Source organism: Psammomys obesus, unplaced genomic scaffold, assembly GCF_907164565.1.
Source record: "Psammomys obesus unplaced genomic scaffold, mPsaObe1.curated_primary_1811, whole genome shotgun sequence".
In the NCBI taxonomy this organism is placed as follows: Eukaryota; Metazoa; Chordata; class Mammalia; order Rodentia; family Muridae; genus Psammomys; species Psammomys obesus.
Genome location: NW_026585797.1, coordinates 19,848,446 through 19,868,304, shown reverse-complemented (window position 1 = coordinate 19,868,304; position 19,859 = coordinate 19,848,446). Strand labels below are relative to the sequence as shown.

The 19,859-nt window shown below is 41.4% G+C and overlaps 1 protein-coding gene across 1 annotated transcript in view; it reads left to right on the top strand.

The window, feature by feature from the left end:
- The first annotated feature begins 4,500 nt into the window (after nucleotides 1-4,500).
- Enpp3 (ectonucleotide pyrophosphatase/phosphodiesterase 3) overlaps nucleotides 4,501-19,859 on the top strand; it is a 68,378-nt gene continuing 53,019 nt past the window's right edge. The window contains exons 1-5 of the mRNA XM_055599298.1: nucleotides 4,501-4,675; nucleotides 8,745-8,820; nucleotides 13,970-14,092; nucleotides 15,338-15,463; nucleotides 19,539-19,599. Coding sequence (XP_055455273.1) covers nucleotides 4,595-4,675; nucleotides 8,745-8,820; nucleotides 13,970-14,092; nucleotides 15,338-15,463; nucleotides 19,539-19,599 — 467 coding nt within the window. The 5' untranslated portion in view covers nucleotides 4,501-4,594. The remainder of the gene's footprint in view (nucleotides 4,676-8,744; nucleotides 8,821-13,969; nucleotides 14,093-15,337; nucleotides 15,464-19,538; nucleotides 19,600-19,859) is intronic.

Sequence of the window (19,859 nt, the reverse complement as noted above, 5' to 3'; positions counted from 1 at the left end):
GCTAGGAGAAAATAACCCGAATGCATTATATGAATGTATAAAAATGTTAAGGAACAAAGTTTATTAACTTAAAAAGTACACGAACTTTGGATTTTTTGATCTCAATAGGATCATCTAATTCTGAAAAGTGGTTCTTTTGTTAGAGCAGTTAATTATCCTGCTTCTATAGTCTGAGCTTTAGTATAAGAAAATGATAGAAGAGGAAATGGATACCCACAAAGAAAGCTGGCTTTTGTCACACAGATGATTTGCTTGGGAGAGTGATTTTAATAGGAGAAAGGATGTGACATGATTCTCAGAGCTAATATCTCTGAGTGTCTGTATAGTGAAGCATACTCTTTCCATATTTATCTTCCACTGTGGAAGATATATTGGACAAGTTCACCTAGAGCAGTGCTTTCCACAGGGTGCACTCCAGCTTGAAGGATTTTAAATGATTTTTAGACCAGAGAGGAGTTCTCAGGGTTTGCTTGATAAGACAGGAAGTTACTGTGGGACTTTAAGAATCACTGGCTTTACCGCCATAAAAACCTGAAGAGTCTACTATGACTTTTGACCCCACTGTTATTAATTTAGCTTTTTCCATCAATCTGAACCTTCATCTCAGCACAGAGTAAAGATATTATAAAGCTCTAGGCTATATACATTAGAAAAGAAGGCTGACTAACTCAGTGTTTTATTGCTGTGAAGAGACACCCATGACCAAGGCAACTCTTATGAAAGAAAGCATTACATTAGGGCTTGCTTATAGGTTCAGAGTCTTAGTCCATTATCTGCATGGTGGGAAGCATGGTGGCATGCAGTCTGTCATGGTTCTAGAGAGGTAGCTGAGAGTTTTACATCCAGATCCACAGGCAGCAGAAAGAGAGAGAAAATGAGCCTGGCTTGAGCTTTTGAAACCCCAAAGCCTATCCCTAGTGATACACTTCTTACAACAAGGCCACACCTACTCCTACAAAGCCACACCTCCTAATTCCTCTCAAGTAGTGCCACTCCCTAATGACCAAGCATTCAAATCTATGAGCCTATGGGTGCCATTTTTATTCAAACAAACACAAGAAGCTTTTAGTTGGTTGATTAAAATAAGCTTGGATTGGGGAATTAGAAAAATTTGCATTCTGGGTCTAATTCTGGTGTTAGTAAGTAGGCAAAGCTGGGAAAGTAAATTCTATAATTTAAACAACCAGAGCTTTAATTTACTCACTTGAAAGACAAGAATAAAATAATTATGAGGGACGTGAGTCATTTTTAAGTAATTAAACTGAACCCAAGAACTTAAACATAGTAAGCAAGCATACAGCATGCAGGCAGTCATGATTCTGGAGAAGCAGCTGAGAATTCTACATCCAGATCTACAGACAGCAGGAAGAGAGAGACAACAAGCCTGGCTTGAGCTTTTGAAACCCCATACTCCACTATTGAGCAAACACCCTTAAAGATATATCCTAAGTTTGTCATCAGATAACATAGATAATAACATTTCTTAAGGTGTGAAAGAGCAGCCATCATGGACCTTCAAATCCTTCCTATTGTGACAAATTGTGTCCTTTCCAACAGGGCTGAGCAACCTCCAACTGCCAGTGTTATGCCAGGTTCACGGGACCCTCAGAGACCACCAGGAGACAACTCAATGCAATTGCAAGAGAGCTTTATTACAAGAGCGATCGAACTCGGGACCCAAGTCTCACTGGCACAGCAGTAGAGAAGTGGGACCCCGAGCTCTGAGTGAACAGGATTTTTAAAGGGAAAGTCTCTGAGCCAGGGGTTTCCATGGCAGCAAGCAGGGGGCACAAGCCTTGGTGTTACAGAATTGGGTGAAGTTTAGCAGGGCAGGGTGACCTTTTCTGAGGCACATAATCACAATGGCTAAGGCATATAATCACAATGGCTATTTTTCTAAACCATATCTGAAACATTGGGGAGAATTTTCCCACCTGATTCTCAACCGATTCCCATTGATTATTGCCAGGGAGTTTGTCTCTATTTTCTATGAAGCATTTATTCTGTTATATTTCCTAGGGGCTGTTGCTAGGAGAGTTAACTTTGTTTTCTGCCAGGTGTACATTCTGTGATATTTCCTGGTACTTGAATTCAGTTCCCAGTAAAGATCTCTATTTCAAAATGGAGTTATATTCAGGCTATCTTAAGCTCTTCACCAGGAATGAACATTCCTTTATCAATTAGGCCAGCTTACAGAGTGAGGGAACTGTGTTATACCTGGGACCACATGGCTTCCTTTTGGCTAGAAACCAAAGGAAGCCAAGAATTGGACTACATAGATGTCAAAGCCATTTAAAGGCCTCAGCAATGAATGGGGTAGGAGACAGAGAAGAGAAGAAAACATCAAAGACTTGGGTTCGGAAACCATCAGTTGCTAGGTCCAGCCTTAGAGTCACAAAGCGAGTTTGTGGCACATTATCTCCCACATTCACAGTATCCCAGTGGATAAGGTAGAAGACTTCATAAAAAGCTTGGTCCAGCCCAACTTCTTCCTACTTGGAAAGCTGCTTAATGCCATATAATGCAATAAACAGTGAAAACACACTGTTATATTGCTGTGATGAGATACCATAACCAAGGCAATTCTTATAAAAGAAAACATTTAAGATGGCCTTACTTAGAGTTTTAGAGGTTAGTCCATTCCAGCAAGGCAGGGAGCACAGTAGCATTCGTGCATACATAGTACTGGAGAAGCAGCTGAGAGTTTTACATCTTGATCCATAGGTAGGGAGGGAGAGAGAGAGACAGAGAGAGAGAGAGAGAGAGAAAAGAAAGAGAGAGAGACAGACTGGGCCTAGCATAGGCTGTCGAAACCTCAAAACTCACCTCCAGGGACAAATTTTCTCCCATAAGGACACACCTAATTCTCTAATTCTTTCAAATAGCACCACTCCCCTGATCACCGAGCATTCAAAGACATGAGCCTATAGGGGCTATTCTTATTCAAACCACACAAGCACCATTTTGCTGTTTGCTTTAAAATAATTCTTATATTGTGGACCTTATAACGTAAGACACACTTGTGGCAGGATATCTTATTCCATTGTGAGCCTGGAGATTGGGAACTGTAAAAACCTATTTCTAGTTGAGGTATGGCTTAACCCTACCACATACCTGTAATTCAAGAACTTCCTGTTTACTTCCTGTTTGCTCAGCCCTCGTATACACCTTCAATCCAAGAGCTTTCTGCACACCAGATTTAACAAAGTTAACCCAAGGTCAAGAGGTTGAGCAAGTAACCAGCTGACAAGGAATAAACAGCAAAGAGACGGGTATTTAAGACAGCTTGGAGAAGAAGGAGCTCGTCAGCTCCTTGGCTTTTAGCTTTTGCTCTTTAGATCTCTAGCTCTTGGGCTTTTAGCTGTTGCGTTTTTCCTCCTGGGCTTGTCAGCTGATCTAGCAAGCTTTTAGCTTTGGGATTTTGGCCTTTTCCTTCTGGGATGTGAGCTGAGTAGGAAGGTCAGCTGGGTGTTTTATCTGCTTCTTTGAGCTAGCAGGTTTTCACCAGAGCATCTGACTCCTGAGTTTTCATTAGTAAAATGTAACAGTTGGGATTTTAATTTTTTTGTAACAACACAGTATAAACTCTTCATTGCTGAGAGCCCTCTCTTGAGCGCTTGTATTTTTCATCTTTAAATATTTATTCTGATTTGTGTGTTTGTGTGTGCTCTTGCAGCACTGTGTGTGTGTGTGTGTGTGTGTGTGTGCGTGCATGTGTACTAGTGTCCTTGTTGGCCAGAGGAGGGCAGCACTTTCCGTGGAGCTAGGATTTCCTGCAGTCCTAAACAGCCTGAGCCTGAGACTCTGAGACCTAACCTCTCTGGGGAAGCAGAATGTACTCATAACTGCTGAGCCGTCTCTCTGCTCCCCCTCCACCCTGCACTTTATTAAATGTGCTAGTTTTCAACTGCAACATGAAATGTCTGTAAATGCACAAACTCTGTGACCCAGGACTTCCTGTCAGCACATGAAAGACTGAGAAAGGAGGGCTTTAAGGCCAGCCGAGCGTTTAAGGTGTAAGATCCTGCCTAAAAACCAAACCAAAGCAAACCAACCAGCCAACCAACCAACCAACCAAACAAACAAACAAACAAAATTAGAAACAATCGAGCTGGGGTGGAGTTGGTATGAAGCTGGTAGGAAGCCCTGAGTTAAATTCCCAGCACTTTGTAAACTGGGCGTGGTTCACATGCTGTAATCTTAGCACTCAGGAGGGAGAAGCAACGAGGCATCCTGCCGCAAACAAACAAACAAACAAACAAAAAAACCAAAACAAATTATTTGATCTTTAAAGTTCCAGCAATGTATTATTCTTGCCATCTACATATCCTGTTTGCTACAGATTATTACGTCTCGGGCTGTAAGAAACAGCTGTCCACAATGCCTGACAAATGGACTTTACCCTGTGGGCAATACTGTTAGACTACGGCTTTCTCCTCTTGGATTGCCCAATCACCACAGAGCCCTGCTTTCCTCCTGTATTTAAAAGGCAGTCACAGCTGTGGCAATCGGAACAGTTTCTTTTTCAGTGACCAGAGGAAAGAAAGAGCATTATTGTTTCCTGGCTAAACAGGTTTACTCCGCTGCGGGGCCAATGGATTCCAGGCTATCCTTCACCTCGGAGGAGGAACTCATTAAGAAAGACAGTCTCAAGAAATACAAAATCCTCTGTGTGGTGAGTGAAGCTGTTAACTTTAGTCTTACAAGCTTGGTGGCAGATGTGAAGCACATGCCTCTACATTTAGTTTGTTTGTGTTGCTGTCTGGGTGAAGATGTTAAGTAATTGTGGCCAGCTTTATCATTTCTAACTGTAAAGCAAGTTAACAGTATTAGCTCCATTCTACCAGAACTTTGAATTAACTACAGGCTTGTATTCCCTTAGGACACAGAAATCTATGAGGACGCTTTGCACTGTTTTTTTCCCTCATGTGTTTATAGTTAGGGCTCAAGCCATTTTTAAATGGTAAGAATGACTGCGAGAGCAAGGATTTAGCAACTGAAATCACTTAACACAGACATTTTAAGGAACTGTGGATTTTTAATCAATATTTTATTCTATTAACTCCTGTATGGAGATAGTTTCTTCTGCTTCCTGCCTCACTTTCATCTTTTTATGTGGTTGATCTTCCCTGTCCCAAAATGTAATGTCAAAAAACTACTTGGTTTTATTGTCTCTTTTTATCCTCCATCATCAAACTTGGTGGGTGGAGGAACTCTGTCCAGCACCCCGCTTTCCTGTGGCCCAGGCCATGATTTCTCATGTGCTTCGGCTTTCCCCATAATGAAGTGAGCACATCTTTAGCCACTGGTCCATCTTTCCCACCTCCCCATTTCCAGTCTGAATGTCCCTAAGGAAACATGGATACTGTTGAGGTTTTCTTTTCTTACTTTCTCTCTCTCTCTTTTTTCCTTTTATATTCTCTCCCCTTGCTTCCTTGACAATATTGAAACACTCCTGTCTAAGAAAGACTTACTTGCTTTCTGTCTAACTTACCTTTATCTTCACTGAACTTCCTCATTTCCCCACATCTTATCCTTTGATCTTTTTTTCTAGGCAATCTCTCTGTTTCGTGATGTTAAGTCATATCTTCCTCCAGCCCAAAGCCTTCCAGCTTGTGTCTTCTTCAATTCTTTTTAGGTTTTCCTTAACTTCAAATGTCCTGTCTGACTACTCAGCCAACATCTCAAGCCAAAGGCAAATGCAGTAATTTTTCACATCTGCCTCACTGCAGCTCTCCTGTGGCTCCTCTGGGTGAGCATAGGTCAGCACTCCTTTCCATTTCTCTAGTGTAAGTCAAACAATGGGTGTGCCTTGAGCCCAGGGACTACAGTAGACTTGACCCTCCATAAGTCCTCAGCGTTTATCTTTCTAAGAATGACAGAACACTCCTTGCACATTTCATGGTATTTCCTTTATCCCCTCTTTTCAACTCATGAAATCAAAACCCCTTTGGGAGCCAAACTAGGATGTTTTCTGTATTTTTCTATGTTCCTTTTCTTTTTCTTACTGAGGCACCTGTGTGAAGGCACACCAGCTTAGATCGATCTATCTATCTATCTATCTATCTATCTATCTATCTATCTATCTATCTAATCGCTTTACATCCTGACCCCAGTCCCCTCTCTCCTCTCCTTGAGATAGGTATTTCACTGAGGCCTGGCTGGCCCATGGAGACACAAGGATGCTCCTTGTCTTCTCTAGCAGTGGGCACCCATAGGCCATGTTCTTTTGGTTTGAGTTCTAGGAATTGAACTCAGCGTCTTGTGTTTATAAGGTAAACACTCTACTAACCAAGCTATCTCTCTAGTGTGGAGATTTTAAAACAATCTTTCTATCATTTTTTCCTTCTTCCATATGTATGTATGCTTGTTATTTTAAAATCAGATCTCAAAAAGGACTCTAATGGTTTCCTTCCTTCCTTCCTTCTTTCTTTCTTTCTTTCTTTCTTTCTTTCTTTCTTTCTTTCTTTCTTTCTTTCTTCCTTTTTACAAGTTTCAGTTAAAAAATGTAAAGGTTTCAGTGGGTATTGTGCTGCATGCCTGTAATCATAATACTTGGAAGGTGGAGGCCGTAGGGTCAAAAGTTCAAGGTCACCCTCAGCTACATATGGAGTTTTAGGCTGGATTGCATGATACCCACAAGAGCTCATCTCAAAAACAAAATAACAAAACAAACAAACAAACAAAAAAAATCCAACACATTTAAAGGTTTCTACACACTTCTCTTACACTTTATTCAGCCAAAATGAAGCCAAATTCTCAATACATTTTGGAGTTCAGAACATTTGTCCTACTTTGTGTTCAGTAAAGGAAGCTTAAGATGCATGTGTAGGGTAATAGCAAGAATGTTTAGAAAGGAAGGGAGGAAGGAAGGAAAGCATGAACATGTGGAAAAATACAAAGCCATGAAAAATGTAAATTTTAACATTATAAGACTTTAAAGCATAACAAGGATAGATAGATACTGGCTTTTAGCAAGTTTAAGTAAAGCAAACTGTCCTGACCCATGGGACTTCAACAGGGTTCCTAAAGTAGGAGAATGGAAGGAATGGGGGGAAAGGGATGAGAAACACAGGAATGAAGGCCAAGTCTGTTCGTCTGATCAAAGCCTCATTTATTAGAAATTTTTACCCAACTTATATAGGGAGAAGGCAGGAAAGGGGGAAGGTTAATCTACTGCTGCAGGAGATAGGAAGAGTGCTTTCATGGGTTAACTATTGTACCTGCAAGATACCATAAGGATGTTCTCTTAAGATATCTTACGGATGCTCTAACAAAGGGATGTCCTCACAATCTATCACCCATGATTTAGGGTCTTAGATAACTCTTTCACTAAATAGCTTTAGGTCTCCACTAAATGACCTTTGCTAACTACTTGGCTTTGGCTTCAGTAGATACCTTTGTCTCCACTAGATAGCTTTGGTTCACTAATTGACTTTTGCTTCAGTAGATAGCTTTGGCTCCTGGCAGCAAATGCACAAGAAGACATAGGCCAAAATGTACTAATCTGTAAATCCATAACACATCAAGTTTACCATAAGGAGTTGACCAAAATGGCTTTCCTGGCTTCGAATAATTCTGTAGAGGCCGTCTGTGGTTCCTACTAATGTTCTTTTCTGATGCAGCTGTTCTGTTTTCCAAGACACGGTTTCCCCGGTGTAGCCGCTGGCTGTCCTGGAATGCACTCTGTAGACCAGGCTAGCCTTGAAACCAGAGATCTGCCAGCCTCTGCCTCCAGAGTGCGGGGATTAAAAGTGTGCAGGCTTGGCAACAAGCACCTTTACCCACTGGGGCATTTCACTAGACCCTGTGACCCTGTACAGCATACACAGCTACACTAGCCAGTATTCTTATCACTTGAATTCCTCGATTAGATAAAGGAGGTTCTAGTCACATGACCATTTAATCTGATCGAAACCAGAAATCTCCTGTCCTGCACAGACTTGTCAGTGGTAGTAACCCCAGTGACCTCAACAGTCTCTGGTCAGAAGCTTCCAAATCATGTGAACTGAAGAGCAAAGCGGACCCTTTCAGTTAATTACTCGCACACTGTATGTTGACATATGTTAATTATTTTCCTTGTCCTCTGGCTAATTAGCAATGAGGCACTTAAAGATTTCATAGTTCTACTGAGTGCCAGAATAATTTAGTACAAATAGTCTCCAAGGGACAGCCTACTCAGGAAAAAGAAAAGCAAAGGTGGGAAAGGGGAAGGTAAATAGCTCCTGTGCATTTCATTTCTGCTTTCTCTCAGTCTGGAGTTTAAACTTAATGAATTTCAATTATGAAGGTCTTGGAGTTTGAACATCTATAATAAATGATATACAGAATATTTTCTCATGGGACTAGGCTATATCTCAGTTATTTGTCTAGCACACATGAAGTCCTGGTTTTGATCTCTAGGCATGGTGGCAGAAACCTTAATCCTTCCAGGGGTCATAGACAAGATGGATCAGAGTTTAACATCCTCATTAGCTACATAGTAAGCCTGAGGCTAGTCTATGCTATGAGAACTTGCTTCAAAAGCAGATACAAGTAAAAATAAATAATTGTTTTCCAAATCTCTTTTTATCAGATGTTAACTAAAATAGCATGTGTTTGTTTTTGTTGCATCTGGTACCTTTTGTTATGAGCATGCTGCCTGTACTTAGTAGGCTGATAGGCTAGAGGGAAGGCACTTATCTGTCATTTTGTTTATATTTTTAAAAAGCCACAGAGATGACTTCTTCTCCTTTCTGTAATAGGTTCTTCTTGCTTTGTTGGTGATTGTGACGCTTGGATTAGGCCTGGGACTTGGGCTCAGGAAACCTGAAGAGCAAGGTATATCCATTAGCATTTTAAACAAACAAACAAACAAACACAGAAACAAACTCTAACCCAGTCTCTTCTTTCTTCTGCCTTTAATTCATTGGAACTTGTCTTTCCCCAGGTCTGTTCTCCAGTGCCCCTAAGCCCTCCCCTGCCTTCCTCTCATCGTCAACATTTCTCATTGTTATTTCTGGACTTTGCTGTTTCACATATAAAAAGGAAAACAAAGCACAGAGGACTCTGGCGACTGAGCACAGGCCTTCTGTCTTGGTTCCTGCAGTAACTAGACATGGCTGATGACTGTGTCTGGTTGTTTGACATCCACACTTTGACCTCTGCTTTCTTCAGCCTCTTGACTTTCACTGTATCAGCCTCTTGACCCTCAGTCTGTCACTCCTCAGTGCCTCGATAGCATAATATTGTTGCATCTTTCACATCCCACTATGTGGTTAATCACTGCCAAATTCTTAAAAAGTAGAGCATAATAAAAGTTTCATTTTTTTTTTCTTATAAGAAGCAAAGAAAAACTGGAGATACATGCCTCTAACTAGAATCACATACCTTTGTTCTATCCTATTGGTATGAATAGCAAATATATCACGTATAAGTTATGAGTATTTTCTATAATTTTTTTAAAATTTATTTTATTTAGTGTCAAGCATATGTGCCCAATGTGTATGTGTGTGATGTATGTTTTGTGATATACGTATGCGCGTGTGTGCATACACGCACACCCACACACACCCACACGACACACATGTAGAGATCAGAAGACAAGAATCTGGGGAGCTGGCTCTCTCATTCATTATGGGTTCCTGGGACTGAACTCGGCTTGTCAGGCTCACATGAGAAACACCCTAACTTTCTGAGACAACTTACTGGCCAATCTTCTACATTTTTTTTTAATAGGTTGTGTAGTATTTTAACTAGGGTGAAACCCGAAGTCTGTTTTTAACTCACTTGATGCCCTTTTCAATGTGATTTATACATTTCATTCAACTCAACTGAGAAGTGTCTTAACATCTCTGTACCAGGGGAGGCTCCTGGGGAGATTAGCTGACAATTTCCCAGTCATGCTTTCATTTAAGAATTGACACACAGTTCTTCCATGTAACATGGGGACACAGCTGAGATTTTTAAAGTTAATACTAGCTGGAAAATTCCTGCCATTTTGTTGTCACTGGACCGTTGTCCCTGGCTGGAATGAACATTGACAAGCTGTTTCAGTTGATGCATATAAATGGGCATTGTTTCTTGGCTATTTTATTTTCCAAATTGCATAAGTTGACTTCAAAAGGCATAGACTAATCTCTGAACAAAATCTATTATCTCTGCTCTTTCCTGCTTCTTTTCTTTCTCATACTAACTGGCTGGATTCCCAGAGTGCTTCTTTGTTCTCGTCCCTTCATTCCAGGTTCTCAGCTCTCCTACCAGCATCTATCTCAGCCTCCCTCTCCAAGTCAGGGCCCCTTTGATCATGTTCATCCTTTCCAATATTCCTCGGCACTTAGCACAATCAGCACCCATTTAATAATCTATTCTTGTCCCTAATTTCTTCCCCTGAACCTAAATCCTGAACAATTTTAACCATTCCCCACTCCGTGTAACCCTTACTCATTCGCAATGTAAATTTGCAATGCATAGATTTAAAAAAATGTGTACATATTATTACAAACTTATTGTCCTGTGTCACTAAAAATTGGATGTTGACTTGCGTTCTGTGTTTTTCTAATTAGGATATCGTGGTGAAGATAACAGACAAAGGTCCTTTCAAGAGTGTGCATTTCTAGGCTGAGGATGTAATCCCATTGGTTAGTGTAGTATTGCCTAGCATGCATGGATTAGTACTCAGGACTTGTACTCAGAGATTAGTGCTCAGGACTGCAGCACTGAGAAGGGAGTAGTCAGGGAGAGCAGACATCTTTAGCCATATAGCATGGGGGAGGAGGGAGGGAGTTTCAAGGAATAAATGATGAGGGAAACCAGAAACGAAGAAAATGAAACGTTAGGTTAGGCTGGTATATGAGCATGGATATGAGTATGCAGTACTTTTTGAATTAAGCGCTCATGGAAGCGAAGAAGTGGGGAGACTCTCCAAGGAAGAATATTTTAAGTAACTAGGATCAGCAAAGACAAAGGCCTAAGCCAGGAGGATGCCTGCTGTGTTCTGCTGAAGGCGTAATAGGAAGCTAGATGTACAGGGCCAGAGGGAGCCACAAGATGAATCTGGGGGGCCCAGGTGGAGAAGCAGATCTGTAGGGGTTGGTATATCAAAGCTTGGATTTGGACTGGAGAGTTTGAGCTGAGGAGTGAAATAATCTGGTTCATTTCCGTCTGCAGCATGAGCTAAGGCTGCTTTGTTCCGAACATGGAAGAGTGAGCACAGAAGCAGAGAGGAAGGACAGTTAAGAGTCCTGGGACAGTTGCCCACACAAGCCTTGTCTTGAAGCAGGTGGCAATATGTATTTGGGTTCTGGAACCATCTGTATTGGGTTAGAGTTGATATATTAACAGATGGGGTGTAAAATGAAAATGAGATGGCTCAAGAATGACCTTCTAGTTCTTTCTTTTGCATGAACATCGGGAAATACAAAGTCTTCGTGCTTGAGCTGGGTGTGGGGTGGAGGTGGGGCTCCAGGCAATACTAATTCAGATCAGAAGATTCAGTTGCTTGATTTTGAACATGTTAACATTGAAATGTCATTTAGCTATCAGAGTGGAGACATTGAGAAGGGAGTTGATGTGTGAGATTGACTCTGAGATAGTTTTGCCAGTTTTGATGTATGCTGTGATGATTATCAGTGTCCTATGTGGGACTCAAAGTCATGTGACTGGAATAAATGAACTTCATCTTGTCTTCATCTTGTCTTCCGACTCTTCTTCCTCTTTTAACTTTTTTTTTTTTGGTACATTTTGAGATGAGTGGTCAAGAATACTATCCTTGATGCCCAAGGCATTTATATTTTGTTTGGCCTCTAGTTTTACTGATTTTTTTTTTTCAATATGAAGCAAGAATATAATTTGGCTCGCCTTGCTTTTTTTTTTTTAATTTTTTTTAAAGATTTATTTACTTACTTATTATGTATACAATGTTCTGTCTGCATGTACACGTGCATGCCAGAAGAGGGCACCAGATCTCGTTATAGATGGTTGTGAGCCACACATGTGGCTGCTGGGAATTGAACTCTGGATTTTAGGAAAAGCAGACAGTGCTCTTACCCTCCGAGCCATACCTCCAGCCCCTTGGCTCGCTTTGCAACTGATCAGTTGCCCTACTATAATGAAACTCACTATGATTTTGTTACCATCATTTGTCAGTAAGAAAAGACGTCTTTTCTTACTGTCAGGTCTCTATGGCTATGTCTTTGTTTTTCTCACCACTTTACTCTGGTACCCATCACAGTGTCTGAGATATAAAAAAGCTGAAGTAACACTGTTGTGTGCTGAGGCTGTCGCTAATAGATTGCTTACGTGGTCTGCTTAAGGCCTTGGGGCTTAATCCTCAGCACCTCATAGCCCAAGTGTGTGGGTGCACGCCTCTTATCCCAAAAGTCAGGAGGGTGAGTCAAGAAGACCAGGAGTTCAAAGTTTCCCTTGGTTGTTTAGAGTTTGACACCTATCCAGGCCACATGAGACCCTGTCTCAAAAATATATCTCTGTGTGACAAGTAAATAAATTTAAAATTATGTAGTGGTTTCCCCGGAATGGAGATAATGTTCACCCAAACATACTGCTCTGTCCTCTTTGCCTTCACATGACTCTGGGAATGGAATACAGAAAACAAGCATCATAAGGACACTGTAGATAACTAGCATTTAGTTAGTCCTCATTCAGTTCATAGTTAAGATAAGTTATACTTAACTTGGCACATACTTGGCTCAGGCAGCATCAAGGAAGAAGGGCAGAAGAGTCCTAAGAATCAGAGGTCGGGGAAGACAGTGGCAAAATTGTCTCTGGACCCCCACCAGCTGTGGTTTCCTGCATAAGACCTGAACACGATCAGGCCTGTCAACAGGCCAATGGGGGCTGAAAAGGAGGAAGGGCTATTGGGGAGGAAGGTATGCTTCCCCACTCCCAGTTGAGAAATTATTCACAACTGATAGTTGAAAAGGAGGGAGAATCAGTTTTCTTTAAGATTTTGGCCCCTGGTAGAATGATCATACCCATGTGTGTATGGGCAATATAAATCAGATTCAGTGGACGATAACATTTAAAAAGAGAACAGGAAGTTTGAGGTGGGAGGTGGATCTGAAGTGCTTAGGGAGAAGACATGAGGTTAATATGATCAAAATAAATTATGTGCATGTATAAAATTCTCAAATAAGTAATAAAATATTATATTAAAAATAACTATAGCATTCTTATTTAACTGTGAATCTGCCGGTGATCCCAAAACTAGCATCTGTAGTTTATCTCTCTCCTTTCTGAGCTTCAGACTCAGCCTCCAGACTCTCTAGTGGGTAGCAATTGCTCAGACATAAAGAAGCACTGGGCCTATGTTGTTTGAAACCCTTGCCTTGAGTGCTAGGAGTCATTCTTAACTTATCCCTCTTTTTTATTTTACATTAAAAACTTCTCTTAAATGAATTTGCTTTTTCTAGATTGTATTTGTGGCTTCTTTGTGTACACTGCTATTAATCTTTCTTTAGAAACTTTCTAAAGTTTGGGCTAACATCCCCTACTGGATTAAAGAGTTCCCATCCTCTCCATCCTGGCACTTATTTTCTGGAGTGAGTTGCTAAACTGCAAATTTAAGCTGCTAATTTTTTTTTTTTTTTTTTTTTTTTGCATATTCTGTAATGACTTCCCCTTAGTACAGTTGGACCTTACTCTTCTTAGCAGGGCACAAGCACCTGTCCTGGTATCTTCTGGACTCTACCTGTTAGCTATTCCAAAGTACTCATTGGCCTTCTTTACTGTGCTAATTTGCAGATGTCCCGCCCCTTTCCTGAGACCCAGTGGAGTCACCCTACCCCTTGCTAGGTTTCCCTACCCTGTGTGCATCCATTTCTCTTATTCAGCACCGCAAAGTCATACTGAAACAAAGACATCATCAATCTAGTCTTAATCTGTGTGAGCTACTTTTGTGTGTTCTCACCTTCTAGGGATGAGACGCTGGCCAACTTCTAAGTGTTGTTGTTCTTTGCGTTTCATTTGACAGGCAGCTGCAGAAGACAATGCTTTGACTCATCATATAGAGGACTGGAGGGCTGCCGGTGTGACTCTGGATGTACAGGCCGAGGAGACTGCTGTTGGGACTTTGAGGATGCCTGTGTGAAGTCAAGTATGGGTTCTGACCATCTGTTCACTAGCATGTTAGTTATGCTGCCATTATTTGGCATCACACCCTGCCACCTTACGTTAGTTTCCAGGGTCACCATAACAGAGTACCATAGTCTGGGTGGCTTGAAAAACAACAAACAACAAAACCCAAAACAACTCAAAGAAGTCCTTTCTCTCAATTCTGGGGGCTAGAAATCCAAGATCCAGATGTTGTCAGCACTGACTGAGGGAGAAGAGTTTTGTGCCTCTTCTCTAGGGTCTGGTTGGCAAGTTTTTACATTCTTTGACTGGCAGTATCATAGCTTCAAAGCCTGCCTTCACTGTCACATGATTTATGGCTCTTCACATAGCCTTCCTCTGTGTGTCCCTCTTTCCAACTTTCTCCTTTTTGTAAGTAAACTGGATCAGTTCATATCTGGTAGTGGTAGTTCATATCTGCAACCTCTGGACTCAGGAGGACAGGTAAGAGGGATTATTGTGACGATGAGGCCAGACTGGGCTCTATAGTAAAGGCTTATCAAAAGAAAATAGCAGCAAGGAAACAGAAAAAGGGGACGATGAGAAAAAAGGAGGAAAAGAAAGCCAGCCATTGCATTGAGGATTGCCCTACCTACTTCCCTTTACTTGATTCTGTGTGAATAGTTTGCACAGATTTCCAAATAGGACATATTCACGTAGCACGGGAATTAGTCCTTCATGATTCTTAAGACTGCACTGTTCACCACATAGCATCTTTTCTGGATGTCTACACAAGGTTAACTATTGTAGTTTTCTCCTTCTCAGTGCAAAACACAAGGGCCCACACTTTGACTGCAGTGAATGGGTAGTAGGACAGAAAGTGAACTGGAAGATAATGATCCAGCTTCCATGGAATTCTGGGGTGCTCCTATTACTTTGTGCCACCACTTTCTTTTTTTTATTGGCTGTCCTTAGACAAGGCTGGGTGAGGATGCTCTTGGGTATTGCACTAGTTCTCACCAAGCTTTGCCATGTGGGTTTCCTAAACTTCAGTGGGATTAGGGCCAGCTTCCAGAACATCTGCTGACATAGAGTACACATTCCACATTCAGCGCTCGAAGCCTCCTCTCTTCCTGCTCTTGCTGTTTTGTACGACACATTTTCATTTATTAAATCAGATAACTCAAGAGTCTGGCTGTCTTGGAACAACCCAGGAAGGAAGGCATGGAGTCTGTGGTCTCTGTATGGTGCACCTAAGCGCTCAGAGCTGCACTGTATGTCTTTTCAGCTCAAGCATGGACGTGCAATTCATTTCGCTGCGGGGAGAGCAGACTGCAGGGCAGCCTCTGCTCCTGTGCTGACGACTGTTTGCAGAGGAAGGACTGCTGCACCAACTACAAGACCGCTTGCCAAGGTGAGTCAAGGCTGTGGGCGCGCTTGCCTCCGGGTTCACTGGAACTCTGGGCTTCTGAGCGCTGTTCTGAGCTACAAAGACTTTTAAAGAGAAAGGGACTCTTTAGCTCTTACTCCATGAACAGGAAAGCATGGAATGTGTTTAGTGTGAGATGAAATGGGATTAAGGAAGTCTGTTTCATAAACAGATAAAAGAGCTTATGGTCCTGTCATCGTGTAGACGGCAAGGTGTTTCCAGTCCAGTGACCTTGCTGTGCGTACTTGTGGTTTGAGACACAAGATGGCAGGTCCCAAAGTTAGAGCGCATAGAGAAGGTTATGCAACATAGGTATCAACCCAGATGTTGGATGATCTGTGTACTGAGGGTTCAAAGGACTGAGAGCCCTTGGGGAATTACTACAGATACAAGGTCCTCATGCGACCATGTGACTCGGGGCTATCTCAGCTACTTCATAAAGATTTGCTGTTGCTGGAAAGTCACCAAGGCTTCAGAACACCTCATGAGTTACTTAAAGTGCACATTTCATGCTTATACAACTTCCTCGCTCTACTGGTCCCCTTCCTGTAGCGCCACATTCTACTGAACTGGTGTTTTCAAACAAAACAGAAATTAAATTGGAGTCAAAGTTTTGAAGTAAGAGACAGAGGTTCGAGTGTAAATGTCGCTGGAGCTGAGTTCTCTGATCTAAAGATGGAAGAAGTGAGAGAAATGTCCCCCACAGTCTCAGGAATTTGACTGTTTGGTCCCTGGTTGGTGATGCTACTTGGAGAGGCCTTACTGAAGGAAGCGTGTCACTGTGGGTGCTTTCAGAGCCAAATCCCCTTTAGCACTCCCAGTTTGCAACCCCTGTTGGGTTTATGGTTAAGGATGCGAGGTCTCTGCTCTGGCTGCCATGTCTCTTGGGTTTAAGCCTCCCTTCCCCAACAGATTCATACATCTCTGGAACTTCAAGCCTTGATGAATTCTTTCTGCCATAAGTTAATGTTTTATAGCTCTGACAAACTGCGAGACAGAAAAGCATGGCTACCAGAGAAGTCCCCATCCAGATTTCTTGTGCAAACAAGGGATTTCAACTGGTAGAACGTTTGGTCCCTAGTGGCCCATGTCTGAGCTCAGCTGTAGGCAGCTTATTGGTCAGCAGTGATTATTAGGACAAGGCAGGTTCCAAGAGGCATATTATGCTTCTCCATGAGGAGGGTGTATTTGTAACTATTGCATGTTTAACACAGGGGATGGGGCCACGTAGCGGACCCTTAATTAAGTCATAATTTATGACTTTTCTGTGACAACAAAAAATGGGTTTAATCCTTAGGGCTCCCTCCTAGCATGTGATCATTTTATCCTTTATTTGTGTGGCTCTTAACTGTCTTAGAAACGTCACTATAGTCTAGGAGTAGAAAGTATGTTTTGTATTTATATATGAGTCATTTCATATGAGACATAATTTAAAATAATCAAAACCAGGATTACTGGAAAATGGCCTGAGTTGGTAACTGTTCCCAAGTACTTTATAGTGACTATTATTGAGTAATACCATTTTTTTTTTTTTTGAGTGCTTAGAAAGGCAAGTATGGTTTGTGGTTGGCTGAGCTTTCTAATTCCATGGAGTATAATTTTTCTTGTCCTTATATTCTCCCTTCTTTTGACCCAAATTTGTAACTTTAATATTTTATCTGAAGGCCTATGCTAAGGTCCTGTAGAATGTTTATCTGAGTTCTTTGCTTGACTGTAACAAGAGAAGCAGTTGTTCTAAGCAGTACTGAAGTTTAGCCTTATGTACATTCATTGGTCATGTGGGACTAACTGCCTGTTTATGTTCATCCTTCTCACTCCAAAGATAGGGATTTTAAAGATTTAAAAATGTGGTTTCAGAGGGTAGTTTGAAGCGAATTTGAATGATTTTGGAGTAAGAACCTGTTGCGGCTTTTACATTTTGGCAAATTTAGAAAGCTTTTTACGTAAACTATGATTAATTTCTATAAGGCAGAGGTAGAGAGAGTCATTTGGTGTTTTCCTCATGTCTATCCATCACTTATCTTCAGCATTTATCATTTCATGGCCAATCCCATCTCATGTTGACAAAGCATACTTTTTATAAAGGTAGCATGACTTACAGATGAATGCAGAGGGAGTCAAAGGTTTACTGACTCAGCAAGATAAGCAACTGGACTGTAAACCTACTTTAAAAAGAAAAACAAAGGCTGGAAAGTACATTAAAATAAAATCGCTGATTTGTAGCTTCTGGTGTGGTTGAAGTTACTTGTCCTCCGACAGGACAATTTGTTATTTATTTGCTATTAGGTGAGAATTCATCACTGTCCTTCTCTAGTTGTTCTCTGCTAGCTGACTGTTACCCTGAGCTGTAAAAGGAGTAACCTAGATAGACACGCATTTATCTAGGTAACTGAGTGAGGCATAGACTGGCTTCTTAGAAGATTCTTGGTGTGACACTGGCATGGAGTCTAGGATTATGATCTGCCTATCTCCAAATCCTGTATTTCTTTTTCTTTATAAAATAGTTTTATATGTATGGGTGTTTGCCTGCATGTATGTCTGTATTCCTTGTCTATGCCTATTCTCCATGGAGTCCAGAAAAGGACTACAGATCTTGAGACTGGACTTAAAGATGGTTGTGAACCTCCATGTGGGTGCTGGGAATTGAAGTCTGGTCCTCGGCAAGAGCAGCTAGGGCTCTTAACTGCTAAGCCATCTTTCCAGCCTTGTATTTCCTTCCCTCTCCCCTAGACAGGGTTTCTCTGTATCCTTGGAAAGGCTGTCCTAGACTCACTTTGTAAACTAGGCTGGCCTTGAACTCACTGAGTATGCCTGCCTCTACTTCATGAGTGCTGGGATTAAAGCTGTGCACCACCATGCCCAGCATATTTCCTTTATTTTTTAAATATACACAGAATCTTCTTGCTATCTTAACTTCCCTCTGTCTGTCTCTCTCTTTCTGTCTCTGTCAAGTGTCTCTCTCTGTGTGTCTTTGTCTCTGCCTCCCTCTCAAAAGCTTAGATTATTTCAAAGCCAGCATTAGCATCACAGCTCTGGAGTATTTTCAGTATGTGTCTAAGAAAGATAAAGATTTAATAACCTTATAATACTACCTATAAATACCATAGTTACTTCCAGTCCTCAAATCTATGTTCAAATTTTACTCTTTGCTTCATAATAGTTTTTAAATGATTGAGGCCAAATCCAGATAGATGCTTGTTATTGCAACTGAATAATAAATCTGAAAAAAAAACAAAAAAACAAAACAAAAAACCTATGTTCCCCTTTTTTGTGTGTCTGACATTTCATATGCTGGAGAAATGGATTCATTTGTTCTAGAGAGTTTCTTAGTCTAGGTTTTGCTGGTTGAATCCGTTGAGACTTAAGTAATTTATCATTCTGTGTATTTCCAGAAATGTCGTAGTTAGAGCCAGAGCACTATTGAAACTCTGGAGTTCATCTAGTTATTTATTTATTGCAAACTAAATGGATGGTGTTTCTGTCATCATGGTGTGCCTCATGTCTGCTTGTTCCTTCTGGGGGCTACGCCAGGGGTCATACAGGGTCACAAATATCTTCTGCCATTTCTTCATTAGTTAGCTGGAACGTAATATCAAGGGAAACATTCACGAAGCACTGTTGGTGTTAAGATTTTTTTTTTCTCAGTATTTTCCCTTTGATACCAACCATTCCAGTTAGCTGTTTCTTTTCTTCATGGATTTCTTCCCTCTTCTGCAGGTTTGTGTCTGTATTTATTCTACCTATCGTGAAAATACCCTTGAGGTGAGGGTGTGAAAAAAAACAAACCCATTAATGAAGAGATATTTTTTCATGTAAGGACTCTGTTTTTCTGGATGGAGCGGCTTCCCTTCCTGGCACTCAGCAGTGTAGATCACTGATCTCAAGACTTTAGAGGCCACTTCTCCTGTGACCGTGGGAGACAGAGCACACTGTATTCTGGAGGAACTTAGTCATCAGAGTGGCAATAGTTACACAGCTGGAGAAGACACAACCCGGCCAACACTTGCTTCTTTCTGTGTGTGTGGCACAACTGTCTTAAACAGTATGCTCTGCTTTGCAGGAGAAACCCCGTGGGTGACCGAAGCCTGTGCCACATCTCAAGAGCCCCAGTGCCCAGAAGGGTAAGCACGAAGGACATGGGACTTCATCTTCCTTGAATAGCAGGCACATGATGCTGGCGCGGGGCGGGGGGTGGGGGTGGGAATAGAATTTCCACACTTTTCTTTCAAAATATAATTGATAACAGAAGTTTGGACCCATTGTGGATTCACAGTCAACAGACATTCATTTGCTTTGCTGATGACAAATTACCTTCATGCATTATTTTATTATATTCATGCCTCACAATGACTTAAACATATTTTGTTGGCATATTACAATG